We start from the raw sequence: 21,929 nt of genomic DNA on the forward strand, positions 1-21,929 counted from the left end.
ATTCCCCAGGGAGATCCTGGCCTCTGCCCCATCCTCTAGTGCCTGCAGGCAACTCACCCATGCAATGGCCATTTTCCTGCTGGGAGAATCCTTGGCCGCACTGCAAGGTGGGCAGAAGCAGAGACACTGGTGAGTTGAGAAGATCCCACCTCCGGTTCCCCCCTAATCACAGCCACAGAGCAGCTGTCGCCCTGAGTCCAGAATGAGGGGTGCTCTTAGCTCTGGGCCTGGGGCTGCCCTTCCCTGCTGGGACCCCTCCCCTTGCACTGAGAAGAGGAGACTGGGGGAAGGACGAGAATGTATTCAGTTCAAACTCCTGCTTATTCCCCTCAGTTGGGATCCAGGTGCCTGAGCTGGGGTACCTAACAGAACCTATCCCTCTTAAACTATAAATCCCTCCCTAAACTACACATGGAGGGATCATTATGAAGCCTGCTCTTTGCTGAGAAGATTTCCATCATTCTGGAGGCAAAATCTGCAAATTCCTGGGAGTCCACTTTCAGACCATGGGGCTGTGGAGGGGGTCCGCTCTTCTGGCTATGAGGCCCGGACACCCTTACTCACCTCCAGTGGCGCTGGGCTCTGAAGTCTGTCCTCATCCCGGGGGTAGGAGATCTCCAGCACAGAGTTCATCTCCTCACTGGCCACGCTCCGGCTTGCCATCTTGCCATCTGGCCACGTCACCTCCACACTGCTGGCTTCATCCTTCCCTACGGGACAGAAGGAGAACTGAATTTTAAATTCTATTTAATTTTAATGAATTTGCATTTCCATAGCTACGCATGGCTCGTGGCTACCATATTGGACAGCACAGCACTAGAACTTACATTCTAGCGGACAGGCCAATCAGCATGAAGCTGTTTTAGGGGAGAAGGGAAAGCCTGGTGGTAAGCAGGTTGACTCTGGGTTCAAATCTTAGCGGTACCGCTTGCCTTGCTGTGTAATTTTGGCCATGTCACTGTATTTAAATTTATATCATTTATAATTATAGCCTGCTAGGGGCCATGCTTTCTTTTACCATTGGGAATGTGCCTGTTTTCAGGGAGCGTCCGCTCTGGTGGGGACAGACAGGCAAAAAGATGAACAGATCAATGATGTCAGATATTAACAAGCTCTGTGAAGAAAACAAAGATAGGGCAACATGGTAAAGACGAACTGGGGCTTGGCTGGGGAACTTTTCTAGCCAGGGTGATCAGGGACAGGCTCTTGGAGGGAAGGCACTTGAGCTGAGCTCTAAATAAAAGCTGAGGTGATAAAGAACAGGACGGTGGAAGGCACAGGAGAAGGACCGTCCTATAGAGCTGAGATGTTTACAGAAGCTAATGGTGAAGCTCAGAGAATATTCACGGAGAATCCATCCACACACCCCCTTAAAGCAACGTGTTACATCGGTGGTAGAAAGCAGGTTGGAGAGATAGGTCAGGTGTTCAGGTGGTGTCAGAGGCGGCCCCAGCCCCCTGCTTGAGGCATCAGGCCTGTCACTGCGGCAAGGTCAGGCTAATGGTGATGAATGGGGGTGGGCAGGAGGCGGGCGGGGCGGAGGGGGGTTGGGCCTCACCTGCAAGGAGAGGTTGTTTCCCCAGTCAGTCACCTGGGAAAGAGGGCCGTGCTCAGTGAAGGTAGGAGGGCGGATGCAGCCCCCTCGTCACCCACCAGGGATGACCAGATGCAGGCCTGGTGCTCAGGGGTCCACAAATCCCGTCATACCCTCAAGCACCATTCGTGGGCTGAATAAACAATGTCACCCACTTATACGTGCTACTTTCCCTTAATGTATGCAGACACTCCTAGAAGAAACAGGGAAACTGAAAAGTGCTGCTGAATTTACAGCAGCTTTGGGCCCTTACTGTCCGCCAAAGGATTTTACAAGGATAGCTACTGTGGGGGCGGAGGGTAGTCTGTGGCACATTTTCATGTATAAAAGGGATTCCTGTATTTTAGAAAAGGGTTGGCAGCCACAAGCAGACTTTGAGGGGAGTGTGTGTGTAGACTCCTGTGTGCAGGGGTTCACCCTGGTGGGGAGCTTGGGACAGCAGGGGTCATGGGGTGGAGGGCCCCAGCTGTGCCTTCTTCCTGGGAGTCCCGGCACCCTTCTATGGAGCTTCCAGAGGAAGCTCCCTGCTGCGAGCCACAGCTTCCGGACCCTCCCCGCATTTGCTTCCCCTTGGCCTTGCTGCTACCGCCCCGTGATTAATGAGGGCAGGGTGCTGTGGGCACACGCACACATGTCAAGGGTGAAAAGCCCGTCTCTGTGGGCCAGGTGGGGCAGCGGGACCAGGGAGAGACTCCCAGAGCACAGAGTCCCACACTCGGGGCTGCTTCTGTTCCCCTACAGACTCTCCCCTTCCAGCCTCACTGATTCTGGGGTTTGCTTTCTTAAGCCAGAAACTGTTTCTCATAAACCTCTAATCCCCCACTCCCTCCTTCTATAATAATTCCGTTTGGAGAAGAAGGGTGGACCACGGGACTGGGGGGTATCATCTGTGGGCTTTTTTTTTTTCTGTTTTGTAATAGTCTCTTGAAGTTAAAGAGATTTGGCATTTTTAGGTTGTACAGTGCCCAAATTAAGTGGCATATATAAAAAGTAAATATTTTTCCATTAAAAAAAGGAGACAAAGAATAGCAAATGTTTCTCACCTAAGCCAACAGAACGCTACATGAATACATTTTCCAGCCTGACTGGAGTGCCACAAATAACTCAGAAGAGTCACCGAATATTCATAGCATGTAGTTCTGAGTCCCGCTTCCTCCCTTCCTCCCAAACCAGGACGGGCAGGGGCTATGAGAGAAGCCAGCCAAGGAGAACACATCTCAGTAGCACTCCCTCCTCTGCTGCTGCTGATTTTACTGACTTGGGCACCTTCTCCGGGGCCTTAGTTTCCTCATCTGTAAGATGGGGGTGTGGCCCAGAGCTCTAGCACTCCTGGGAAGGACAGTCCTTCTTCCTTGGAATGTGAGCCCTGCCCCAGCCGACTGTCCCCTAAGCATCCCCATCTCTACCATCTCTTAGACATGGGGGCACCTGTAGTTCCCAAAGCACCTTCATTTCTTGGCAATAATACTGGAGAATATGTACCCCAAACTGTACCAGGTGATCTCACTGTTGGCACTGGACCCTCTCGGCAGCACCGTGGGGAACGTACTAGACTTCTAATTTCCACTTTAGAGACAAAGGGGCTCAGACCCGGGGAGGGGATGTAAGTTGCTCACAGTTCCCCAGCTAGGGATGTCTGACCCCAAAAGCCCATATCTGCTTTGCCCTTGCTCTACTGCTCACTTGGCCCCGACGCCCAGCCCCACCACGGGCCAAGTGTCCTGCAGGGATCTGGGATTTAACAGGAAGGAGATGGACCCAGGTCCCATCCTGTGGGAGCTGCATCCCGTGGAGGCAATGAACATAGTGATGATGTTATAATGAACTGGGAACGTGCAGCCATAGCATTGGTGCCACTTGGTGAGAGAGGCGGGTGTTAAAAGTCATTCCATTTGGGTGTTGCAGGAGGAGTAGGAGTTTGTGAGGCAGAGGAGGGAAGGAAGGGGCAGTCCTGACAGATGGTGCGGCATGGTACAGAGGTATGGTAAGGTCATGTGTATTTGAAGAGTAGGGAGAAGTTCCAGGTGGGGGAAGCAGAGTGTGGAAAACGTATTGGCAGGTTGGGGCGGGGGGAGATGGGGAGAGACTTTGGAACTTTCATGTGTGAGGCTGATCTGAACCCTCCAGACAACTCTGCAAGGTGGGCGTTCTATCCCCGCTCTCCATGTGTAGACATTGGCAAGGTGAAGTGACTCACAGGTGCCTGAGCTACGATTGGAACCCAGACTCCTGTCCCCAGACTGTTCCCTCTCAAGTTGCCAGACATCCCAGGTCATTCCAGGCACTGCACAAGGGCAGCTTTTAAGCAGTCTGCGTGCCAGGCCTGTGTGTCAGGGAGTGGGGCTGCGGGCAGAGGAGGCCCCATAACCAGCACAGCTGGGAGGTCAAGAGCAGAAGGGAGTCACCTCTGGCAGCTTCTAAAGGACAGAGGCCAAGGAGGCTCAGAGAATTGCGCTTTTCAGAATTACCAGCAAAACAGATGGTGGGAATACAGTTGGTGGAATATTTTTGCACTTTAATAAAGCAATTTTTATGTGGGCCACTGAATTTTCCTTCCCTAAATGAGCACCAGCAGGCTCGGAGGCAGCTCTGAGTCACTCGCAAACAATTCGCTTAAAGAAAGGTGGTGTGTGTGTGGGGGGGGGGGCAGGGGTACTGTCAATGCCTGGGGTGGGCTGGGCAGCGGGTGAGCCGCCGATGGGGGCTGGCTGGGACAAGTAGACTGTAGGTGCTTGTTTTCATTTTCTGGGTTTGGGTGAGTGGTGTCAGTCCTCTGCAAACCAGGAATCGGACAGCCAGGGTAGGGGAAATGTAGGGTGGGTGCACAGGGCGGGGGGCGGAGGGGGGCGGCTACGATGCAGGTGCAGAGCAAACAGTGCACAGTGGGCCACCCCACAAAGGCCATGAGCATAAATTCTTCTTTATGAGCCTGGCTGGCCAGCTGGCCAGAAGGAGCAGGGCAAGGCCAGGGCAGGGTGCAGAGGGGAGGTGAAACAAGGCCAGGGGCTCCACTGAGCAGGGGTGGGTAGGATGGGAGCCGACAGCACACCAGAACGGGCCCCCTGGGAACCCCAGAGAATGAAACAGCCATCCAGGGAGGTCTGTGAGTTTTTACTGCGTGGTGATGCGATGCAGCCCAGACCCTCGGGAGTGGGGAGGGTACATGAGGGTCTGAGAAGCTAGTCCCCTGACCAAGGCTCAGTGCAGGGATGAGCAAGACATAGGCGTGCCGAGGGGCACGCGTGCATGCCCACGTACTTGTCCACGCACTCTCCCCCAAACCTTGCTGCAAAGTCAGGGGGAGGCAGAGGATGATTCACAAAGGGAGGGTGGGAGCAGGGTCGGTTGGGGTGAGCGGGAGCGCCGTGAGTGCTGGAAGGGGGGTTTCCTTGGGCCCTCTTCCCTTTAGAGACCTTCCCCTCCCGGGGACAGCCAGGGGCCCCACATCTGGGCCTCAGTGACTGGACGGACAGGGCAGGCCTTTCTTGCGTTCGTGTTCTGGACATGCCCCTTCTCACCCCAGGCGCCACAAAACAAACTGCTCAGGACTGGAGACCATCATACTGCCCGTCAATAGGAGACTTGCTCCACAAATCATGAATGCCGCCACACGGCGACATACCGTGCGGCACAGAGTTTGGAAAACAAAGGAGAGATGCGCAGCCCGAAAATGGTGTCCAGGTTATGTTGTTAAGAGGGGGGGAAAAAAAGCAAGTTTGGAAATAATGGAAGAGTATCATCATTTTTGTTAACAAAAACTCCCAAGGAGTATTTATCTAGAAATATGCTCCTAGGCACAGCGCATGTGGTAAAAGCACATAGAAAAGCGTGGAGCCGGGAGCGGGTGACCCCACCCCTCCCCCTCCACATTCCTGATCCCCTTACCCTGTTCTGCATGTGCTTTTTTCACAGCACTTAACATCTTCTAACAGTTTATATGTTTACCTAGTTATTATGTTTATATTTTTCTTCTACTTCCACTAGAATTAAGATCACCCATGGCAAGGATCTTTGTCTCGTTAGTGTTTGGCACATAGTAGATGGCTCAGTAAATAAGTATTGACTAAATGGATCAAATGGTACTGGGAGAGGGTGAAGGGAGGAACGTTAACCTTTTGCTTAATATTCGAAACATAATGTTGAGCTTTTGGGTTCTTTTTCCTTTCTTTTTAATCATGTTATAATTTCTAATTTTCCGATAATCAATATGCATTATTCTTACAATCAGGAAAAAATATTAAATCCTTCTAAGAACAACTCAAGCATTGCCCTCCCTGCAGGGCTCCTGGTGCAGGACACCACCCCTGCTGGGGCTCCCGAGCTCCTGGCCGCTCTGTCTTCGCACGGCACGGCCTGGCTTTGGCTTGCTCGGGGGAGCTTTGATCCGCCTGTCCCCCTCCAGCCTGGTTCTTGGTTCCCCCCCGCCCCCCCCCCCCCCCCCCAGTTGGGCTTTGGCCTCGCTCTCTAGGCCCCACTCCTACCAGACCATTCCCATCGTGGGCACACTGAACATTCCCATCTCTGGGTCTGTGTTCAAGCTAGGCTAGCCCCTGGAGTGCTCTCATCAGCCGCCCACCGTGCCTTCTAAACTCCCGCCATCCTGCTAGACCTCGTGCTAGGCCCATGTCCTTGGGAAGCAGAACGAAGTTCTCCCATGCTGGTCCTCGCACAGCCCATCTAGATCTACCTTGCACCAGAATCCCTGTGTCCATCTGCCTTTTTCCCTGGACTGTGAGCCTGGAGGGCAGGGGTATTTCTTCTTTGTCTCATCTGTCTCTTTCCCAGGTCTCTCTGTGTCTCTCGGTTTCCCCAGCCCACTGCCTGTCTGTGGTCCCGGTCCTCGCTTTCCTCGATCCTTCCTTCCATCTGGCCTTTCCTCTTGGCTCCCTCTCTTCCCACCCCATCGCTGCCCCTCCATCAGCCAGGAAGGCTTGTGCTACGCTGGATCCATGAAGGAGACCCTCCTGGACTGGGGGCCCTGGAGCTGTGGGGATAGAGTCCACCTGCTCCTGGCGCTGCTTCCTGCTCGGTCGCCTCAGTCTCACTGCCAAGCTCAAGAGTGAGCTACAGGGACAGGTCCCAAGAGCAGCCTTCCTTCAGTGGCTCTCTGGGAGTGGATCCTGGCAAGAGAGGAGCCTACAAGGGGACCCGTGGAGCGGTTTGGGCCAGAGTTCAGAGCCAGAATAAACCCCCCGGCCTTGCAAAATATCAAGGAGAGGCTCTGAACCAGATGCAGCGGCGTGTTACCCCGAGTGTGGGAGGCAGACATTGTGAAGAGGCATGGAGGCTCCTGGGTGCCCGTGGTCCCCGCACATGACTCAGCCGAGGCTGCCTGGTTGAAGAACCAAGGCTGCCCGGTTGAAAAATCTTGTCAAGGGCAGATTCTGGCTGGAGAGGAGACCCAGCGAGGCCCACAAAAACGTCTTAAAACAGCACAGGCAGCCCACAGGATGTGAGGAAGGAGAACCTCAGCCCCAGTCCCATCCTTACCATGGATTTGCTCTGTGGAACCTCAATTTCCTGATCTATACACAGTGGGCTGGGGTGTTGACGTCCAGCCAGATGCCTGGATAAACATCCCACATGTGATACCACGGCATTATCTTGGTGACTGGATGGCCTTACACGGGTCACCTGGTAATGAGGGGACGTGGATGTCCAGGAAGAAAGAGGCAGAGCGGAGGACCTTGGCTGGCTCCACACACAGCAGCTATGGGAGGCCAAGCAGTTAAGTCACAGAGGTCAAGAATTCAGACAGTGGTGTTCAAGGAGTCGGGGTCCAAATCCAGCCCTCTCTACTTTCTGGAGATGTGATTTGGGGCACCACTCTCAGCCTGAGCCTCAGTTTTCTGACCTGTGGAATGGGGTTACGATTTATCGGGTTGTGGTTAAAAACTGAGTGAGGTATCTTATGCAAGGCACTTAAGTCCAGTGCCTGGTATACACTAAGCGCTCAATGACTGTCGGCTACTGCTGTTTCGTCGGAGGACAACATATTTAAAAGTCATCTCGTACTTGGCCAGCACTGCAAATGGCTACCTTAAAAGTGACAAATGCTTCAACAGCCAGCCGACCCATCCAGGGTGAAACAGGCCAAGAACATGCTCACATAACCAGGCCCCGGGCCCCCTCAACATTTATGCTCCTTTTTCAGACTGCAAAAATATTATGTGCTCCTATAAAAATTGGAACACACGCACACAAAACATATGGAAGAAAATAAAAATCACACGGTTGGACAGATCTGGATTTGAGTCTCAGCTCTGCCACTGATCTGTCATGTGACCTTGGGCAGGTTTCTTAATTGCCATGCTCTTCAGTTTTCCTATTTGTAAAGTGGGGATAAATAGTGCCCGCGTCACAGGGTGGTCGTGAGGATGAAATTCAGTAATAAAGTGCCACCTGGATGAGTAAGAGTTACCGTGTTAATCCACTCAGAGTCACTGCTCACACTTTTTGCATGTTCTTTCAGTTTTCTTCTATGCCCATATGATGTGTGTATAATATTAACATATACGTTAATTTCAGACCATATTGCCTGCTTTTTTTATGTTAGTATTATATCGCCCCATGAGGTGCTAACACGCAGGGGAGGGTGTCTGATCTTGAGCCCAGGTATATTTGACTCAAATGCTTTCTTCGCCATGGTGTCTTAGTAAGGACACTCGTGACTCCTCAACATTTTTTCTATGATTGCCCCTCCCCCTTTCTCTCTTTTTAGACTGCCCCCTGCACCAATTCCCTCCCCAATGCATTTCTTTAAAAACGTTTTATGTTGAAATGATTATAGATCCACAGGAATTTGCAAAGATAGTACAGAAAGGCCCTGGGTACCCATCACCCAGTTTCCCTCGATGGTTAGAGTTTATGCAACTACAGCATCATACCCAAACCGGGAAGTGGACATTGATCATGTGCATGTGTGCGTGTGTGCATGTGTGTGCGTGTGTGTGTACGGCTTTATGTCATTTTATCACATGTGTAGGTTTGTGCAGCCACCCCCACAATCAAGATACAGAACTGCTCTATCACCCCAAAGACCTCCCTCAGGCTGTCCCTTTATGGTCACACCCACCCCTGGCAACCGCCACTCTATTTCCTGTCTCTGTAATTTTGTCATTTCGAGAATATTATATAAATGGAATCAACAGTATGTGACTTTATGAGATTGGCCTCCCCCGCCCCGACCATAATGCCCTGGAGAGCTATCCAAGTTGCTACGTGTATCAATAGTTTAATCCTTTTTATTGCTGAGTACTATTCCCTGGTGTGGATGGACAACAGCTTGATGAACCAGTAATCTATCACAGGACACCTAGGGTGTTTCCAGTATGGGCTATTACCGCTAAAGCTACTATGAACAATCTTGTATAGGTTTTTATGTGGACATAAGTTTTCATTTGTCTGGGATAAATACCTAGGAGTGCAATTGCTGGGTTTTATAGTAGTTGTATGTTTAGTTTTTTTTAAATTTTTTGAACGTTTATTTTTTTGTCGGGGAGAGAGAGAGAGAGAGAGAGACAAGAGTGCAAGTGGGGGAGGGGCAGAGAGACAGGAAGACACAGAATCCGAAGCAGACTCCAGGCTCTGAGCTGTCAGCACAGAGCCAGATGCAGGGCTCGAACCCATAAACCCTGAGATCATGACCTGAGCCAAAGCTGGACACTTAACCAACTGAGCCACCCAGGCGCCTCTAGTTTTTTATTTTTAAAGAAACCACCAAACTATTCTGCAGAGTTGCTGTACCTTTTTACATTCCCACCAACAATGTATGAGGGATTGAGTTTCTCTGCATCCTTGCCGGCTTTTGGTATTGTCACTATTGGTTTTTTTGTTTTGTTTTGTTTTGTTTTTTTAGCTGTTCTGATAGGTGTGTAGTGATATCTCATTAATAACACAGACATACTGTAGAGCTGTTTATGTACTGTATGTATATCTGTGCCTTTATACATATAAAAAAGAGTAGGATTTTTTTGCTCCCCTTCCCCCAGACAAGAACCAATTTTCACCCCCTTGAGGGCGATGTCACCCCCCCCCCCCCCCCCCGAGAATGCATGGCTTCTCCAAGCTCCTAGCTAAGGGAAGTCACCAGGGGTTTGATGAGGCTTTAATCACCAAGCTGCTTCCCAGGAGGCCAGGGAAACAGCTGGTTTGGACAAGTTTGGTACAATGTCTGAACGAGGCCCCAGCCTTGGACAAAGGGAGGATTAAATACTCTGACCCCAAGGCGAACTCATTCAACAGAGGACTGCAGTGGGGACCCCTGCAAGGGGAGGGGCACGAGGAGGGGCACGAAAACCTTCCTTTTGGGCTCAGGTTCATCTCCGAGCAGGGCCGCCTGCACGGCTGGTGTCCACCACGGCGGTCACGGTACCTGGACTACTCTGCACGCGGCAGGTGCTCGGGCCGTGAGTCCTCGTTACCGAGCATGCTTTGGGGCGCAGTCCTGGGACCCCACTGACCAAGCACAGCAGCTCGCTGCCTGCCCCTCCCCCAGCCCTGACTCACCTAAGCCAAAGTGTGCCACGGGCTCCATCTCACACAGGTAGCCTGAACCCCCGTCGATAATCCTCAGGTGGGCCCCGCTCTTCTTGGTATAGAGCACAACCTTAGCTCCCCTGGCGAAGGCCCCGAACTGGGTCCGAGGCACCACACGCAGCCAGTTGTTGCTGAAGCCCTGCAGGGTGGGAGGAGGCAGGCCAGTATCAGGGGTGGGAGGGGGGGGGGCGCAGGGAGGGAGGAAGAGAAGAAAACGTGCAGAGGGAAGAGAGGAGGAAGCCGGCAGAGAAGGTGAACAAGGCAGACAGACTGGCTGAAGTTTGGAAAGAGAGGTACTGAAAAAATGAGGGAAAAGCTAACAGACTTGGGGAAAGCAGTTTCTGGAGCAAAAGTGCCAGTGGAAGGCAGAGGGACAAAGGGCTTCTCCCAGGAGAAGGCAGCCCTTGGAGGTTTGCTATGTGGCTGGGAATTTATTTTCTGGGTGTCCATTTTCCACCACGCTGGGCAAGGAAGCATCCCGGGCACCTCTGCCCTCTATCACCCTAGACCCAGGGGAGACACTAGGCTGGGCTCTACAGGTCCCGGGGTCCATGCACACCTGGTTCCCCCGGAAGACGGACAGCGGCTGAGCCATGGACTCCCCGTGGGACAAGATGAGGTCCAGCATCCCATCTCCATCGAAGTCTGTCACCACACCCCCTGCAATAAGGCAGATTTCGCTCTGGCCATCGGCCAGGAGACCCAAGCGGGAGAGGGGCTCCCAGTCAGTACCACGTCGTGGTGCATGTGCCAGAGGGTGGGAGGCAGAGAGCACAGTGCTGGGGCAGGTAGACAGGGTGGAAGCCCATCTCTGCTTCCCAACAGTCGGCTCATGGCAGGAAATCATGAAGAGGGCTCCCTTTCCCTTCCCTGAACTTGTGCATGGCGTGCATGCAAATCGCTCAGACCACGAGAACTTCTTCCTGATCTACTACACGCGGCCTTTGCATTTTCAGTTTTTGTCAATGTATCGTGTTTGCATATTCATGGTCTCCTTTTGGTCCTCACTACAACCCAGAGAGGTGAGGAGGGCAGGCGTAGTTATCCCTTCTATGGGTGGTGCAGATCAGGACCCAGAAGATGAAACAACTTCCAAGACCACAAATGAGGCAGTGGCAGGACCAGGTCTTGGGACTCCTGATCCAGTGCTCTTTCTCGGACACCAGGCTGAATGCCAAGAGGGGAGGGGTCAGACCGCAGGACCCGCAGCCTCTCCTTTCCATCCCCCCCCACCCCCTGCGTCGCCAGCAAGGCATTGCCAGAGAAGCTACTGCCTACCCGCCCCCCGCCCCGCCCCCGATTCCCAGACCCCCGCCCCCAGCAGCCCTGAGACTGGAAGCATAGGTCATCGCCTCCTCTGCTTCTGGCCTGGCGCTCCCAGGGGCTCAACCCTCCCTCAGGGTGAAGACCTCCAGAACGGCAGGGAAGGAGGAGTCCAGTGCTGTGGAGTTGGCTGCCCCATCCCTCCTGCCCTCACCCTGGCGTACAGGCGGTGCTGAGACAGAGGAGTGCGGGCCTGAGCCCTCAGGTGCCCTCACCTGTGCCCCGACCCTCAGGCTCCAAGGCATCGCCAGGATTGAGCTCCTCGATGAGAGGGTCGCCGTGTTCCCTGCGGATGACACTGCAGGAGAGGAGACAAGTCGTTCCCAGATTAGCAGCATGCCGTGGGCCCCCTGAATCCAGAGGCCCCCTCACTCCATCCTCTGTCCCCTGAACATCCCCAGGCACCCTGTGCATCAGCCACGGCCTGGATGTCTACGGAGCCGCTCTCTGTTCACAGAGCCTGCCTACACCCTGTCTGTCCCCTTCTTGGGTTTTAATTTACATTGGTAAATATTGATTTTTCCCTCTCTAATGGATGAATTATAGACAGCCTGGGGAAGGGCAGCTGATGGATGGAGAAGGGGCAGGGAAGCAGCTACCTTCAACCGACCTTCACTTTCCTTCCAGTGGCCCCAGGTTTCCAAGTTCTGGGTGTGCCCAGGATTGAAACCACTCAAACGCCGCCTCCTCCAAGCCCTCCCTGATAGTCCTGCTGGAAGCAATGCCTTCCTGCTTGGCCTTTATCACTTTCTGCCTCGTGCTAAAGCTCTGAATGGATGCGTCTTATCTCCTAGTTAGACTGCAAGTCTTTGCAGGCTGGGACCACGTGTGACTCATTCTTGCATCTCCCACAGCACCTAACACAGCGCGTGGCTTGCAGGAAGCTCCGGGCGCATGTCTGTGGGACACAGGGATGAAGCCCAGTGGCAAAAAGGGAGGAAAGGGCTCCCCTTGGGCTGCAGGGGCTCTGTCTATTTTAAGCTCTGAATCACGGTAATATTTGCTTCAGAAAAGCCCACTGTGAACGTCCTGCTCCTTCTCCACACTGAGCTGAATGCTGATGATGGTGGTGAGCTCTCCTCCGATTTTTCTCTCATTAGAGTCTCACAGCCTTGGGTGCTCTGGATGTGTGGAGCAGTGCTGGGGGGAGACAGGGCTGGGAGGGACGTGATCGCTCTCCCCGAAACACTGCAGGTGGCTCTTGTCTGCCCCTCACAGAGAGTCGTCAGAGGGCTGAGAGGTGGTTAGTACTTTCAGAAGGGGGCAGGGGTCCCCTGAGCTGGAGCCTGTGGTGGGGGCGGGGGTGCAGAACTGCAAGGGGTCTGCAGCATTGAGTAGCTGCCCCGGAAGAACCCTCTGTTCACCACACAGGGCATCTGTGCTGAGCACATCTACGTGTGTGTTGTGGGCCGAGGGCGGCGTGCCTGGTTGCACTTGGGCGTCTGTGCACCTGCTGGAGGTGTGTATGCCTCAGCCTGCCAGCAACCACGGTCCCTTTGACCACCTGTGTCCCGCAGACTCTTCGCGGCTGGGCAGAGACATCCCTTGGTTCAGGTGACAATGCACTCAAGGGTTCCTGAGGATAAGTTCTGCTGTATTTGCGTATTCATTAAACAAATTCTTTTGCAGTGACTTCCGCGTGCCGTCCGCTGCGCTGGGCCCTGTGGCTGTGGTGTACATCAGGAAGGATGGAGCTCAGGGGCCACGACGACGGGGGGCATCTCATGCAGCCTGCTGAAGGCCCACAGGCAGGGGGGCTGCGGGGAGGGCAGCGCTCGACAAGCTCACCCAATTTTAGGTAACCAGGATAGGCTTCCTGGGGGAAGGGCCAACTAAGCTGAGACCAGAAGGATGAGTAAGTATGTGTCATTGAGACGAAGAGGGAGGAGCAAGGCGCAGAGTGGGTGGGCAGCACGAGGGTCCAGGCCTGGCACGGCCCAGAAGTGAACAAAGCTGGCAGGATCTGGAGCTCCGTTGTGAACGGGGAAGCGGAGAGTGGGGACAAAGCCGGGAAGTGTGGGATGAGCCAAAGAGAAGGCAATGGGGAGCCTCTAAGAGGTTTTAAGCAGAAGAAGGGTGTGGCTAGATCTGCATTTTCAACAGCTTGCTCTGGAGGACTAGACACAGACACCTGCTGAAGGCGGATGCAGGAATCCCCTTGAGAGAGATGAGGTGCGGTCCAGGGGTGATGAGAACAGATCAGAGGCACGTCTGATGTGACCACACATAACCGGCTGGCCTGGGAGAGTCCCTGCTTGCCTGCTGTCCCACCATTACAGGACCCCCTTGCACTCAGCAAGCATCTGGTGTGGGTGATGAATTCCCTGGTTACCCTCCTCTTCACTGAAAGATTGCAAGCTCAAACCCACTGAGGTTTTGGGTCCCCAGTGTCTCCTACAAGGAGCCTGCCACGTTCTGTTCAGCAACAGGGACAGGTTGGGGCTAAACTTCCCGAGTGGCCGGCTGAGTGGTGGCCCGAGCTATAGCCCCTCACACTGTTGGCTGTGTGCTCAGGACCCAGCCATCTGCCGCCGGGACTTGGAGCACAGCCACGGACCTCGGAAGTGGCTTCCACGGCTGCTGCGTGGAGGCAAACACGCTAACCCGTGGGGCCACTATGTGATGACACTGTCTTCATCCATGGCAGCTCTGGGCCAGCCCGCCCTCGGGGTGGTCAGAAGGAGGCTGGGTGGTGTGACAGGCAGGCAGACAGGGGAGGCGCCTGGGTTCTGGAGCCACAGGGATGAGAGCACTAGACCCCCTGCTGCTTAGGGGCCCTGGCGAGTGACACTTTATTAGCCAGAGAAGGAAAGTGGTGTCTCTGTTAACGAGCAATTGATCTTCCGCAATTAATCTGGAAGTTGTGAATAAGCTTTTTGCAAGGCACCTAATTAGTAAATCTAGTGCCTTCGGGGGGTGATTACATCCAGTCAGGATTGATGCTTTGTTAATAATTATATTTAAAAACATGCTTAGTCACAGCTCTTGCCTTTTATTAATAGTTAGGGCCCCCCTGGGGTAGGGGATGGGGGCGATGGGGGCCTTGGGGAGCCAAGCAGGTGATCGGGCCCATTTCCTGAATCCAAAGCCCCCTGCCCCACCTGCCTCCTCTCCCCACCTGGTCCTGAGCCCCATTAGCATGTTTTAGGCCAGGAACAGGGCTGCCTCAGGTCACATGGGTCCTGAGGTTCCCCAACAGCAGTTCTCAAACTTTAGTGTGATAGGAATCACCTGATGGATGCCCAGTGTTAAAAATAGAGATTCCTGGACCTTACCTCTGGAGATTCTGATTCAGGAAACCTGGGTGGGCCCTGGGATTCTGTACTTTAAATAAGCACTCAGGTGATTCTGATGACAGTGGTCCCCGGACCCCTCTTAGAGAAGTATTGCCTCTGAACATCCAACCTTTCCTCCCCAGATGCAGATCCTTAACAGATTTCTTCCATTCTGTCACTCCCTTTAACTTGTCTACCATGAATTGTCTCATCTAGCATTTCCCAAGGCACGTTTTGCAGAGCACTAGTCCCAAGAGGAAAATCTTTGAAAGAAGTGTCCTGTGGTCAAATCTATTTGGAATGCTCCATCTACCTTTCAGAAAATAAAAACACTCCTGGTCATGTTAAAGGCTCTGAGAAGTCCTGCAGCCAGTAAACCTGCCTGTCTTTGCTTACCCACAGGTGCGCCCAAACAAATCTGACTCTGTAACTCCTTTTTGTGGGTGTGTGGATTTCTCTCCCATAGAGCTTGGCTTCTGGACACGCTTTGGGCCATGTCCCTGACCATTTCCCCCACAACAGCAGGACACCAGCTTCCTGCCCAGGATCTGCCCTCCATCGCACAGCTTCTCTCTCAATCCTTCCTTCCCTCCTCTGTTTCTTCATCAGGGGACCTTCCCCCGCCTCAGCCCTGGGAACCACCCACTGAGTCCTACACTTTCCTCCCCAACTCCCAGCCGGCAAGAGCGCGAGGCCCCCGGCTAGGCTGAAGTGTCTACCGGAAGAGGCGGTTGGCTGAGGAGCTGCGGTGGGCGAAGTTGTTGAAGAAGATCTCCAGCTCCTGGTCATTGTCAAAGTCGGCGGCGATGACTGTGCGGACAGGGGATGGCATGGAGAACTTGGGCGAGGCGATATCCTGGGAGGAGAGAAGGCCACAGAGGTCAGCGGACAGATGAGTGGGACAGGGCAGGTGAGCAGCAGGCCAACTCCCCACACTGCATATGCGTGTGGATGCAATCCAGGAGAAAAGACAGCTGACCTAACACCTCCTGTCTCACCTCCCCCAGAAGGGACCTGTGGTGGCTGCACTCAGGGCCACACAGAACTCGGGCTGCTTATAGCAGGACAAGGAGGTAAGAGGAACAGTCCTGATTCACACCAGTGAAGCACTTGGCTGTTCCCCAGGCAGGGTCACACGTAGCCCTCCCATCAGGCACTTGAGGAAGGGCAGACATTAGTATTCCCATTTTACAGGTGAGATGATGGAGTCCTGGGGCAGGAGGGAAATCACCCATGGTCATAGCTAATGATGGGGTGGGAGCCAGGGCTTCTGACTCCAGATGCTATGCCCTTCCTCCTCTGCAGGAGAGTCAGAAGCTAGGGGGTTGGGGGGACCTTGGAAGGTGCTGTGCATTTGAATCCAGGCTTCTCTGCTGAGTAGCTGTGTGATCTCAGGAAAGTTATTAACCTCTCAGGTCTCACTTTCTTCATTAGGAACATGGGGCTAGGAATAGCAGCTCAGGCTGTGAGGACTGCATATAAAATGCTTGGCACAGTGGGCATGAAATAGATCCCTGGTGATCTGTACTGGCCTCGCTCACGCTATCAGTCTCACGGAATGCGGCAGAGGTGGCTTTTAGCTGTGGTTTTGCTGTTATCTTATGTTTTTTCTTGGAAGTCTTTCAATATTTTTGAGACATTTGCTTTGGGGTTTGCAGTATCAGATATACCTGTCCAGGGCTCATGGGGAGACCCTAAGCCCAGGAGAGCCCAGCTTGGGCCTCGAAGTGCTGACAGGGCCTGGTGGACCTAGCAAAAGGGTCCTGGGTACGGGACTTCCTTTGAAATAGAAGATGCGTTTCTTTTGTTTGTGAGAAGAATATCTATTGTAGATGGTTTTGTCCCTTAAAGATTCGAGCAGCCTGTCGAAATCTCAGGTACCGCATGGAAAGGGCTGGGAAGGGACATTCGGTGTTTCTGGGGGTGCCCCTCTGCCCCTTGTCCTGGCCCTGCTCCTTGGCCTCTTATGCAGGCCCCCCCCTTCCATCTGCTGCGGGAACAAGCCAGCCTGGGACAGCTGGCGAGCTGCCTGTCCTGGGGAGGCCAGGAGGGAGGCTGTCCCCATCAGCGCAGTAATGAGGCTGATTAAGAGCCTGGCCAGTTGGCCAGGATAGGCTGAACAGGGCCTTAAGAGCTGGAGAAAAAAGAGACCTCAGGATCTCTAATTCCTTATTAGTCTATTGATCCTATAAAAATGGAAACCTACATAGCCCCCTTGGGGTCGCCCCATTGGACGTCTGGGCTTCTGAGATAATGTATGTAAAGCGCTTAGCACAGTTCCTGGCACATGGAAGGCACCTGATAAATGGGGCATCTATTATCATTATTATTGCTCCCATGAGCTCTGGAGCAGGGCCACCAGAAGGCTTAGCAGCGTTCCTCAAACCCAGCACACTGATGTTTGGGCCTGGATCATTCTGTGCTGGGGGGGCTGTCCTGTGCATTATAGGACATTTAGCAGCCTCCCTGTCCTCTACCCATTAGATCCCAGTAGCACCCGTCTCATTTGTGACAACCAGGAATGTCCCCAGACACTGTCAAATGGCCTGGGGAGAAAACCACCCCTGGCAGAGAAGCTGGGTTAGAAGAAAAAACTGAATACAGATGAAAATCATCCAGGATCAACTGCCCAAGTTCAGGGTATGCCTCCTTCCTTCCCAGAGAGCCTGGGTCTCAAGGGAGAGAGCAGCTGGGTCTGAGCATTGCAAGGTGGCTGCCTATGGGGGAGGGAGCTTGTGGTGGCCAGCTAGACATAAGGTTCCTGGACACTCCCCTGGGACAATCAAGCATCAGGCAAATGCTAGAACTGTCTCACTCTTGCAGAGGATTTTGGCAAGACCTAGATACCTCCAGAACAATCTGGACTCCCTCAGACCCGTTTCAACCATCCTATGGAAGCTCCCTGAGAAAGCTCCAAACTCAAGCTCATCAGGTGGGTGGCACTGTCACCAAACAGCCCCTTTGGAGAATTCTTGGCACCACAATCTATTGACAGCTCAGGGAGGGGGCACAGAGAGGGATTTGAGGTCATCTTGCCCACCCTCTGCCAACTGTCCTTGGTGGGGGGGGGGGGGGGCAGCTGTTGGGAGGTCTGTAGCCTCAGCCTCCCCTGTCCCTCTATTCCCCACTGCATGCTTAACCTGAACTTAAACTTGAAAAGATCAGGTTTTCCAGGAGCCACCTGGAAAAACGCTGCTGATCCAGGAATGAAGTCCATCTTCCAGAGCCTTCATTGACCTGTTCTTGCCCACCTTGGGAAGCTGCTGCCCCTCCTCTGCCTGTGGCCCCCTCTGCTCCAGGCACTAGAAGACCAGACTGGAGTCCATCATCTTCCCCCAGATGCTACGTTCATTGTGGCTCTCCTGCCTCGAGGTTCTGCAGAGCCACAAGCCTCTTCTCAGCCTGGGGGGAGGCGGAGGCAGGGCTGTATCCCCAGGATATGCCAGGGCCACTCACAGTGCTGGCCGGCGGAGGGCAGGGAGGAAGGGAGAGGTCCCCTCTTACCCGAAACCGGACCTTCCCGTGGGCGCTCATCTGCAGGTAGAGCCGGTGGGGGCCATTCCAGTTGCCGTAAACGATGTCCACTTTTCCATCACGGTTGAAGTCGGCCAGGGCAACACCTCGCCCGTGCTGGTGCGGGTCATCCACACCTGGGGAGGAAAGACAGGAACCCTCAAGGCAGCGCCCCCTGCAGGCTCCACAAACACCTTGCTGGAGCTTCTTGGAAAGAGACAGGGAGGGCGACCCTTGCGCTGATCCTGCCCTTCGAGCAGATGGGGAGCCACGCTGGCCAGCCCAGAATTTCTCCACAGGGGCAGGTGGGGGGCCAGCCATGTGGTTGCAAAGAGAACCAGACTTGTCTTCAGCTGCATCTGCCCAGCAAGCACACAATTTTCACTCAGTTTTGGGGTAGCATGGGGACGGGAAGGAGACATGGAAATTCCGGAGGACTAAAGTTCTCCAGAACAAGGCGCCCGGCACTGCCACTGGGGTATATGGTAAGTTGGTCATCACTCTTTTGTTCAAATCTCTCAGTGGCTCCCCAGTACTGCTGGGCCAAGTTCAGATTCCTGCCTGGGGAGCACAAGGCCCCTGCCCACCTTATCTGGCCTTTATCTGATACCCCTGTCCCCCTTACTCATAAGCTCTGCCTTCCTGGGTTCCTGTCGTTCCTCAAATGAGCCCTGCTCTTTCTGGCTAATGGCTTTGCTCAAGCTTGTCTCTGCTCCAGGAATGTCTCCCCCTGGCTCTTGGTTACCTGGCTCCTTGTTTTTCTTCTGCTCTCAGCTACAATGTCACCTCCTCAGGAAGCCTCCCCTGACCACTCCCATGGAAACAGCTCCTCCCAACTACTTGGTTATCTTCCCTGACAGCCTCTCATTTTTCCCCTCAACCGTGCACGTCACAGGTGCAATTATGTCCCTTTGCGGTTTATTTGCTTAGTGTCAGGTTTCCCCACTAGACCTTACACTCCATGAGGTCAGGGACTGTCTTCTTATTCACCTGTGTTCGCATGGCATCCATCTCAGGGCCTGTGGTGATCCGGTAGTTTTCAGTAAATACTTACTGAATGAACGAAGAGACATAAATAATTTGACAGAAGGCAACTGGGGACATTGGTGACAGCAGAGGAAATACCACACCATAACAGAGAAACCCACAGTGTGCCTCATGAGCTCTGGGAAGAGAAGCTTGTGTGTTCAGCGTGACCTGCTTATGCTGTCCCCGCATCAGCCAGTGCCCACTGAGCTGATCCCGGGGGAGGACATGGGGTGGCTTTGCCCAGAGGGATGGCCTGACCTCCTGGCTGCGCAAAGCAGATACGTGCCCTCAGGCCACGCGTGGAGCTGAGAGGCTGTAGATGCTGGTTCTAAATGCTGACGCCCATGCCAACTCTTTCAGAGGACAAAGTGTCGGTGGCCACCAGGCCCTCACAGATGGTGGGTGACAGGACAATGTAATGGAGGGGGGATCACGGGATCCAGGGCACAGGGAGCTCTCGCCAGCTGCAACCACAGAGCTCCTGGGGATGGGAGCCAGGAGAAGGTAGGGCCGGGGCCCCTTGAGAACCTTGGAGGCTGAGCATCCCCTTGGGGGAGGGAAGGATCTGGACGATGGGTGGGAGGTGGGGGGGTGGGGCGTGGAGAAGAGGCAGTGAGGCCCAGGCTTGAGGAGGAGGCTTTGCAAAGGAGCAGGGGCAGCCTCCCACCTCTAGGATTAATACCCCATTAATTCTCTACAAAACTCCCCAGTCCTAATGTCGGTGGCCTTCTGTGTTGGCCCATTTCTCTCCTATCTACGAGGCACCTTGACAAGGAGCTGGTTCCCTTTCACGGGAATAATCGGTGCCAGGCTGCATTTCACAGCAGCATCTGTTTGGGTGATGAATGCCCTCTTGACATGTCTTGTTAAACCCCTGCAATCATTCTGACTTTCAATTACGGGCCTAGCACCTTTCCTCTCTCCTCCCGCCAGATACCTTCTCCCGCTCCAACTTGTTCGCTCACCTCTGCTCCCATCTCTTTAACACCTTATCAAATCCTCTAGGCTTTCTCCACTACCACCTCCCTTCATTTTATGATTTTTCAGCAATGAGAAAATTTGCTGCCAGAGTATACAGCACCGGGGTGTGTGTGCTTGCCGGGTGGGAGGACAGGCCAGGGCCGCTGCCTCCAGCTCTGGCTTTGCCGGGAAGGAGAAGAGGGAAAGGCAGGAGGGGAGTTGACTGGCTACAAGCGGAGGGGTGGTGTTCAACATGGGAACTCCCGAGCAGAGAGCTGGGGGATTAGGTACTTGTAAGTCACAGAGAACGGATTGGTGCTCGCTCAGGGATTTGATGCTAGCTGTCAGCACTAGCTGGAGCTTGTAGGACCTTTGATCTATGTGTCTAGATTCCCGCTCACCCCTTCTTCTGGAGGCTACAGCTCATCCCCATGCTGCCCAGAAAGAGGTGAAATCAATCCTTTCATTGGCAACTTGCGGAGGAAGCAGGTGGGGGGAAGTGGTTGAAGGGCAGGCTGATTATATCCACAAACTTTTATGAAGTGTCCATTCTGCCATTCAGCAAAATTTACTGGGTGACCACTGTGTGCCAAGTGCGGTGTCAAGAATGAACAGCACAGTGCCTAGTCCTCGTAGACATAGATTATTTTAGCAAAACAGAAGCCTGACCAAGAAGTGTACGCAGGACGGTGTGAATGCAGAGGAGGGAGTGTGAATCTTGCCAGGTAGTACAGACAGAGGCAGGAAAGGCTTCATAGATAACATCTGAGCTGAGTGTTGAAGGATAAATAGAAGTTCTGCAGACAGAGAAAGGGAGAAGGCACTTCAGACAGAGAGGATGGCAGGTGCAAAGGCCCTGAGGCAGATGAGGGATGAACAAAGAGGGAGGAAGGGGAGGAGAGCTGGGAACCCGAAGTACTATTTTATGTGGATTTTAGCCTCCCTCTTATTAGAGCTATTTGTTTATCCATCTTTTCCCCTCTCTAGAATGCCTATGCCTGTGAGTGTATGTGTGTGTGGTGGGAGGATGTGGTGTTCAGATCAGCACCCCCAACTCTTACCCCAGCCTGGCACTTAGCAGAGGCTCAATAAATGGCTACTTGATTGAATTCAATGGTTAAGGTGAATGTGGGGAGGGGACCAGGAAAGAGGCAGCTTGGAGGAGAAATTAAGGCTGAGAACTCAAGCAGGACTCAGAGGAACACGGGCCAATTCTAGTCGCTGGAAAATGGATACTGCTCATGAGTTACAGGCTCCCCCTTTCCCCAGCGGTGAACATTCCCCGTGGCCTGAGCCTGGGGGATGTGGAACTGAAGATAACAAGCAAGGTTTCCCTGTATGGTGCAGATGACTACTTGTCCCACTCTCCCTGAGGCCTGTGGGCCACGCTGGAGGGGGCAGGGCAGCCCGGAGGCGGGCCTGGGGCATCGAGGGACGCAGGGCAGCGGTCGCACTCACCAGCACTGGCAGCAGCATCCACGAAGGTGCCGTCGCCCTGGTTGTGGAAGAGGAAGTTGGGCCCATTCTCGTTGTCACAGAAGATGTCTGAGGCGCTGCTGCTGAGGATGGGCCCCACGCTGACACCCCGGCCCCCTAGGAGAGGACATCGATCCACAGTGAGTGGCAGAGGCAAGGCCTCAGGCCCGCGAGGAGGCCTTCGAGAAGCTGCTATGGCGAGATGCCTCAGAAGAGCTTTG

General features: G+C 53.7%; 1 protein-coding gene across 3 annotated transcripts in view; it reads right to left on the bottom strand.

The window, feature by feature from the left end:
• The window catches only part of CRTAC1 (cartilage acidic protein 1), a 157,085-nt gene that overhangs the window by 23,813 nt on the left and 111,343 nt on the right, over nt 1–21,929 (bottom strand). For all 3 annotated transcript variants that reach the window (XM_042908092.1, XM_042908090.1, XM_042908091.1), the window contains exons 6-13: nt 21,691–21,825; nt 18,235–18,380; nt 15,450–15,586; nt 11,671–11,753; nt 10,692–10,792; nt 10,103–10,271; nt 565–710; nt 58–100 (exon numbers count right to left, since the gene is read on the bottom strand). In XM_042908092.1, the coding sequence (XP_042764026.1) occupies nt 58–100; nt 565–710; nt 10,103–10,271; nt 10,692–10,792; nt 11,671–11,753; nt 15,450–15,586; nt 18,235–18,380; nt 21,691–21,825 (960 nt within the window). The remainder of the gene's footprint in view (nt 1–57; nt 101–564; nt 711–10,102; nt 10,272–10,691; nt 10,793–11,670; nt 11,754–15,449; nt 15,587–18,234; nt 18,381–21,690; nt 21,826–21,929) is intronic.

Source organism: Panthera leo, chromosome D2 (assembly GCF_018350215.1).
Source record: "Panthera leo isolate Ple1 chromosome D2, P.leo_Ple1_pat1.1, whole genome shotgun sequence".
In the NCBI taxonomy this organism is placed as follows: domain Eukaryota; kingdom Metazoa; phylum Chordata; class Mammalia; order Carnivora; family Felidae; genus Panthera; species Panthera leo.